The sequence below is a fragment of the Pavona decussata genome, unplaced genomic scaffold (genome assembly GCF_977016875.1).
Source record: "Pavona decussata unplaced genomic scaffold, jaPavDecu1.1 SCAFFOLD_11, whole genome shotgun sequence".
Taxonomy (NCBI): Eukaryota; Metazoa; Cnidaria; class Anthozoa; order Scleractinia; family Agariciidae; genus Pavona; species Pavona decussata.
Window position 1 is genome coordinate 841,975 of NW_028145434.1, and position 8,026 is coordinate 850,000.

At 39.2% G+C, this 8,026-nt stretch overlaps 1 protein-coding gene across 1 annotated transcript in view; it reads left to right on the forward strand.

Moving 5' to 3' along the window:
• LOC146488086 (scavenger receptor cysteine-rich domain-containing protein DMBT1-like) overlaps window positions 1-8,026 on the forward strand; it is a 42,949-nt gene that overhangs the window by 17,870 nt on the left and 17,053 nt on the right. Inside the window, exons 13-21 of the mRNA XM_085120627.1 lie at window positions 89-318; window positions 992-1,179; window positions 2,376-2,791; window positions 3,135-3,275; window positions 4,002-4,037; window positions 4,908-5,255; window positions 6,466-6,495; window positions 7,106-7,450; window positions 7,945-8,026. The exon at window positions 7,945-8,026 is cut by the window's right edge and continues 248 nt beyond it. Coding sequence (XP_084976753.1) covers window positions 89-318; window positions 992-1,179; window positions 2,376-2,791; window positions 3,135-3,275; window positions 4,002-4,037; window positions 4,908-5,255; window positions 6,466-6,495; window positions 7,106-7,450; window positions 7,945-8,026 — 1,816 coding nt within the window. The remainder of the gene's footprint in view (window positions 1-88; window positions 319-991; window positions 1,180-2,375; window positions 2,792-3,134; window positions 3,276-4,001; window positions 4,038-4,907; window positions 5,256-6,465; window positions 6,496-7,105; window positions 7,451-7,944) is intronic.

The window sequence follows — 8,026 nt, forward strand, 5'->3', positions numbered from 1 at the left end:
AACACAATTCGTGGTTTCTTTGTTAGTGTGGTTTGAACATTTCACTTCTATGTGTAATGGCTATTAAATTCACTTCCTGTCTATGCAGATGTACATGGATGTGCTGAGGATCCAAGTATGTACTTCGCAGACCACCATAGCATTAAGTGCATTAAAATGAAGAGTTTCAATAACACCTTCGTCAATGTGAAGACGGTGAAGACTGGTCTCGCCAAAGTTGGCGCTATTGACATTGACCACCGGGAGAGAATGATCTACTGGAGTGACCAAGTGCAATACACTATGAGTAGAATGAGTCTTGTCACTGGTGAAACTGATGTAAGCAGCTACAAAACATTTACAGAATCCTTATAAAACAAACCCGTGCCATATTGGTTTTCCCAAAAAGCGATGGCGCAAGACCTATCGACGTCTGCGTCGGACCATCTTCTCGCTTTTCTTGGTCTTACAGTTTCGCTTGCTCTGTTGCCCTTTCTCTTGTTATTTGAAGAGAGAAAGCTTGTGTTTAAGCTTTCGTCGTTGAGAGATTCAAAACTTTGTTATTTCGCCATACTGTAGCTTGAATAGTTACTTGACAACGGACAAAACAAATTAAAAAATAAATCATCGCCATGGATACAGAAATCCACGAAGTCTTCTTAGTGGGCATGCGCGCGTTCAACAATTTTGAACACGGTGGCCAAACGAATGCAACATTGTTTTTCACACCTGAGAACAAAAGAAATGTTGGATGATGAAAGACGATATTTGATGGAAATCAAATTTCGTTCAACATCATCCAAAATCATGCAACATCGTGCAACATGGTGGCCAAACGAGTGCAACATGTTGGATTCAACAATGTTGGACGATGTTGCATATACATGTTGCATCCATTTGGTCGGGCCTTAAGTCTGTCAAAACATGTTTATCACGGAGACATCAAGCCCCCAGAGTCATATAATTCATCAACTTTGCCTAGATTTACACTTCGTTTTTTTTAACAATCAAGGTCATAATAAGAGACGATCTGGGTCAAGTGGAAGGCATAGCAGTTGAATGGGAAAGTGGTTTGATTTACTGGACTGATTACATTTACGAGAGAATCGAAGTTGCAAAACTTGATGGAAGTTCAAGAAAGACGTTATTCATAAGTTCCTTGTACCATCCACGAGGGATCGCCGTGGATCCAAAGTCGGGGTAAGTTAATTAGTTATATAGGAAATTACATTCGTTAGCCGATAACAACGATGGAAAGTAACTCAGAAAGCCTGTGGTAGCCGAACTGGATTATATGAAAAATATTCAGCCCATGCATGAACACGATCAGTTAATTTTGGAACTGGAAGCAACGCAATTAAGGATACGAGTTAAAAATATGCTTCAACCTGTAGTTGAACCACAACGATCACTTGGCTGCCCTCCTGTCGATTGCTGATGCACGGCCAAATACCCTTAGGGACTACTAATTAACTAGTAGAGTTGGAGAGGACTGTATCAGTAGCAACTGATTGTCTCGTTTCTTTAGGATTACCAACCTTTCCCTGTTTGGGAAGCTAGGATTTCTGAGAAACAAATACATACTAGTTTAATTATTGATGTTTCGGGGGGTGGGGGAGAGAGAGGCGTGTTTAAGCTTCTTCTGTCAAGTGTCTCGAAGACATTTGTCCGTGGCTACAGGTTCCATTCCTGGTTGATTATATTTTCTCATATTTCCTTGGTTGGAGTAAGATGGATTGGATTACGAAAGCCTAGCTATACTGATCCCACGAGAAACAGCTAGTTTTGTTTTCCCTCGAATCTGGATGTTTCCCTTGACAACGTTAATATTAAAATATTTGTGTGTCCTATGGGTATATTACCCATAGTAAAACAAAACGAACCAATAGAAAAAGAAACGAAAGTGTCAAGTGAAAAGTTTGGCGCGAATTGAGTCACTTTGGGTGTTGAGAGAAGGCTTGATATCCTTTATAAACAGCATCTCATATATTAGGCAATCGAACTTTATAAAGGACATCAAGCCTTCTCTCAACACCCAAAGTGACTCAATTCGCGCCAAACTTTTCACTTAACACTTTCCTTTCTTTTTCTATTGGTTCGTTTTGTTTTACTTTGGGTAATATACCCATAGGAAACACAAATATTTTATTGTTTTACGTCTTTATATATTCTTGTTTTAACATTAATATTCTCGAGAAAACAGACTTATTTCCCTCGGACCAGTAATTAAGTCTAGATTAGCTCATCCCTAATTTTCAGGCCAATAGCTACTTTAATCCACAATAGCTCGCTGTTTTAATAGACGTTGTATTGTTTATACTCCCTTGTTCCTTGTAGTGCTTTTAGCAATTTTGTATATTGGGTTAAGTATGTATTCTTTGAATTTCCACCCTAAGGTATATGTACTGGGCAGACATCTCGGACCGTGAGTGGTTGAAAATAGAACGAGCAGATTTGACTGGCGAGAATCGAAAGTCATTGGTCAATCTTCATTGGCAGAGAGATCTGTTATCACCGGGTGTGGTCATTGACTATGGAGAGGACCGTATTTATTCCATGGTAGCGGGAAATAATTCAATTCTTTCTACAAACTTGGATGGTACTGATAATAGGAATACAATTTACTCCAGCCGAAACATTTACCCAACTGATCTGGCCCTGTATGGTGACAATCTTTACTGGGTGGACCGGAACAGTCGAAGCATTCAGTGGCTTAACAAGACGCAGCCTTTAATCATGCTTAATTTTGGTCATCTCACCGATATCGAACTTTTAGGTGCTGTGGTATCAGACCTATCAAGACAGCCAGTCGGTAAGTATTGATGTAACTTAAAATGCCCTCTGGATATTATTGCAGGGCTTGAGTTTAACAAGCAAAAAAACAGGGGGTTTGCTTTCAATGAGCGTCAATGGAATCTCATTTGTTTTGTTATTCCATAAGCGACCCCTTGTAAGTTGATGTTATCAGCAAACCATTTAAAAACATCGTGTCTATCTTTAGAAGATTACCGACTATCTTACCAGGAGATTTTCTAACATTTTTGCCATTACAAGACCATGCCCATTCATTTTCGGAAAATGAAGGGTGCCGAAGGGTGCCGAAGGGTGGCGTGCTTTCATGTACACTAACGTCACGATTTTTTTTTCAATGTAAGCTTCACCGATGAACAGACCTCCCTGTCGTGTAAACAACGGCGGGTGCAGCCATCTTTGTTTATTGGTCCCTGGTGGAGGACACAAATGCGCATGCCCTAATGGAGTGGAATTGAAAGCTGACCACAGGACTTGCAGCAATGGTAATGGTAGATGATTAATGTTTCCAGTTAACATACAGAAAACCAAATCAGTTGAGCTTTGTTATGTATCTCAACTTTCCTTACTGTGTGATTATTTTAGATCTTGAAATTACCGTTCAGCTCTCTGGTACAGATTAACCACATTCATTATAAATTCGCAATTGAGTGTGTGCTCTTAAGTAAACCTTTATGTATCAATTATCACGTCTCTCAACGGTCTCTTTCCTTGAACCTCTTTGTCTATTGCTTCTCAACATGAAGGGCAGCAACAAGTAGTTTCGGGTGTGTGGATTAGTTTGATATTCAAATGACTTACTCTTTACTCAGTTAGTGACCTAATAGAAAGGAATAAGTTATACTGACGGCCCCTTTTATTTGAAAACTGGTCAGATTTAATTCCTATAGTATTAATGGTGATTTATGGAAACAAATTTGCATCTAACGTAGGCTACAGATCGAGATCTTTAATTTATATCAAATTCCAAATCGAGGTAAGAAGCCCATTTTCGCGATTGTTAACATTTTCTTGGAGAATGCTTAATTCTAGTATTGAAAGTTGCATTATACGGTGTTCAATGCCCAATTTGCCAACAGAAATCTGTTGAAGCGTTGGATTTGGGAAAGGTCTGGGAGTATTTCCAAAAGTTGTGTGTCATGGCTAATTCATCTTGTATTGCCATTCCTCGCTGATTGACTTGTAGATAAGTCTCTTTTTTTTCTTTTCAGTGACTAAGCCAGGCCCACCACCTGCCCCTGTACCAGGTAATATACATAAAAGCTCCTGACGATATTTCTGCAAGATGTTCTTAAGAAACGGAATACATGCCGTTTTCGCTGTCATGATTTGCTCTCCGCCATATGTACGTTTATGTCTCTGCTGAGGCGTAATTATTATTTCTAACCGTTGAAGCCATACAGCGTTAGGTGAATACATATCAAAGTGGCTCCTTCACCTTAAGCCTTTGATAAAAAATCGTCTCAGTTCTCTTTAATAAGATAAATATCCGTCTCAAGTTTGGTAGTTGACCTCCCTTGCATCCCGCCAGGCGTTCCTTAGCCCTTGTCATCGACCGGTTTTCCTAGGGGTAAGGGAGTCGTACTAGCAAATTACCATCAAGTCAGATATGTTACTGTTGATTCCTGCAGCACGATCATTCTAACCCAAACCCTTAAATCCAGTACCACCAAAATTTGTATTGTAGCCTTTCTTTGAAATGATTTTTAAAGTCCTGATTATCATATGAATCATCATCAAACGCATCACTTACTTTTGACTGACAGGTCACTGTGTCTGTATATGATCCAAAGAATATCCTCTATAGCGTTCCCTTACTTCCTATTTCGTGAAAAATGTCACCCCAACGGCAGTGATGGAGCATCATTCAACTACAATTTACTAAAATTTGGGAAAATTTCCTCATTCTTGAAAACTTAAGTGGAATGTTTATGCACTGTTTTACGTTTTTCCAAGACTAAAATAAGTTCGACAGAGTACAACTCAGCAGCAATATTTTGGATCTTAGTGTATAAATAAATGCTTATTGGTATTGCTATTTTTATTAGTTTTGAAAAGTTACTTGGTCTGAAGTCTAGATCTGCCAATGACAAATGACATGTAGCGTTTCTTTCCAGATGTAAAAGTGCGTCTAAGAGGCTCAAACTCTACACACGAGGGTCGAGTTGAAGTGTATCACCAAGGACGTTGGGGAACAATCTGTGACGATGATTTTGGCATCAGAGAATCTACAGTCGTTTGTAGAATGTTAAACTATTCCTCAAGCGTAAAAGTTGTGAAAAATGGTTACAGGCACTATGGAAGAGTAAATAGTTCTTACCCCATTTGGATGGACAATGTCAAATGTCGAGGTGATGAACAAAGCATCGCCGCTTGCAGGCACAATGGATGGAATATTCATGATTGCGACCATTTTAAAGGTGTAGGAGTTGTGTGTTCAAACGGCTCTAGTCCACCGAATGAAGGTACATTTTTGTTATAGTTCTATAAAAACATGATTTCTTGTTTGTAGTGAAACGCAAATAATTTACGGCTACTGACTTTTTATGGAGACCAGGTAACGAAAATCCATTGACGCTGCTTCAAAGAGCGTCTTAAAATTTGTAAAAAGCCCACGGTTGAGGGGCCTTTCTTTGAAAATAGCTATGACGTACCTTCGTAACTTCAAAAAAAGTTTACAGATGCATTTTACAAACTTCTCTAAAATTCTCAGACGTAACGGACCGGAATTCCCTATATATTTGCTATCTCGTCAACGATGCTACAACAAACACTTTAATTTTGCCGCAAATATAAGGCTTATGAAATAATGGGTAATTTGAGCATGAAGCTACTTCCAATGAAATGCCCAAATTGACAGTTGCATTACCGTTACCTTGTAAAAGAAAATGCGTTTTGTAGATTGTAATCTAACGTTATCTACGCACAAAGATGAGCGGTTTCATGTCCCATGATTGCCAACGATGCAATCAGACACCAATTTACTAATATGAGATTCCCGCCTCTTATGCAATAGTTCCCATTCAAGCTTCTTCATTATCGTGTCACTTGGAAGTTCCGTTGCCTGATTATGTACGATTTTGCTTGTTCGTCTCTTTATTCAATCTAATGTTTGGCCACAGTTGTGTCAGACAGTATAAGAATGTTAGAAACCTAGCGGGAATGACAGAACTCTCCATGAACCTTTCTTTACGTCAGTCCTGTCGTTAGAGTATCCGACTAGCGCGTGGAAGATCATCGAGGGGATTGATGGGAGCAGGGTTGGCGCGGGATGTGCGAGCATGTGGCCCGTGTTTGATTCCCGGACTCGGTTGTGGGTTGAGTTTGTTGTTGTTTCTCGTCCTTTTTCCGGGAGGTTTTTCTTCGGGTATTCCGCCCAGCAACCGCCTAAAAACGTAAAGGACCTCCTCTCCCAGGCCATTATTAATGATCTTACAAACAATGAACAAGAAATCGACTAAACGCAATACCGAAGAGTATTTATCTTGAAAGGTAACTTTCTAATTATATAAATATCAATTGTCTTAATTTGAAGAATTATAGAAGATATTCTTTCTACTCAACTCGTTTCCCTGGATATTTGAGAGGACATTCACCTTAAATTTTTCCCTTATTATGCGACCTACTTAAAGCTGTTGTGGAGATAAATTTAGTTTCATTTTGTTTGCTATTCAGGTTGGACATCAGCAACAGGCCCTCCTCCAGGTGAGCTGATAAGAACAAAACAGCGCTCTGTGATTGTTCAAGGAAACTTAGATTTCAAGGACAATGATGTACTTTACGTTTCAATCCTAGATACTAAAGCGGTTTTCAATGGACCAATAAAAAACCAGACGAAATAAGCAGGGCACTGAATCAATCAGAATCTGGAGCAAATACATGTAACCGGTGGCAAGCGCGTGCGAACAAGTCATGTGGCTTTCCACTGGCTGTGAAAATGGCGTGAATTTTTTTTTTACCAATCACAGAGTGCAATAAAACAAAACCAAAGCAACCGCGAAATTACTTTCGATAATCAACTGAAAACCGCTCTATTGACGATGGTTGTATTTGTACATTTGAATACTCACTTTTGAAAATCGTGCATCATTGTAACATTTTGTTTGGCCCTATTCCGCAAACAAAAAAAAAAACAAAATGTCTACGATTGTAATTTAAGTGATCTTTTCTACTTCTGTGACTGTAGATTTGGAAGGTGGTGAGAGGGAGAGAGATGACGTGACTCTTGCCCTACCACAAAAGTATTTGAAAGTGCTGCATAGAAGCTAAAAGTTGTTAACTTGATAATTATCGTTCCGTTACTTTCTTAATACAGAATTGAAGGTTCGCTTGCGTCATGGACCAACATCAAATCAGGGACGAGTGGAATTGTCTGTTAACGGTACGTGGGGAACAATATGTGACGACTATTGGGGCATCGAGGAGGCAAACGTCATTTGCCGCATGCTTGGTTATTCACAAGGGGCATGGAGCACTCACTGCTGTGGTTGGTATCGTGGTTCATACGATCTAAACAAAGTTTGGTTGGATAATGTTCATTGTGTTGGAGATGAAAAGAGTATAGCAGCGTGTAGCCATGGTGGATGGGGAAGACATAACTGCTACCTTAACTCACAAGATGTGGGAGTGGTCTGCAAATACACGCTGCCAGAATTTCAAGGTTTGGTTTAAATAAATTGAGTGTCACATTGGATAGTCTTACGGCTAATAATCGTAGCACTCTCGGTTTTGAAATGGTATTGGAATTTTGATGTGTTAGCATTGCTTTCTAAACCTCAAAACAGGGAATCAACTGTTGAATACATAAAAAAATTAAAACGCCCTTTTAAAACTATTTGAAAAGTCACATTTTATAGCTATCTCACGAAAAAAAAAACACATGAATACAAGTACTTGGCAAAAAGCAACATTTTCTTTTCAATCGCTTACCTTATAATAAACTGTAAATGCAAAGATCTTGCGTAGGTCTTAGAAAAATTTATGCTATGAAATGGAGTATTTATCGGGAAGAGTTCCAACTATGACTGACCATTCATGTGAAAAAAAAAAGATAACCGCAATAGAAAACATTTTTTACTGATGTTATTGTATCTGGTTAAATTTGCAACCCATTCGTTTGTGTAGCTGTTAGTAATTGGGGAAAATTTATCGTAGATGAAACTTTGAGACTGGCTGATGGCTATAGAGACGGCGAGGGAAGGGTGGAGGTATTCCGCGGTGGCCATTGGGGAACTGT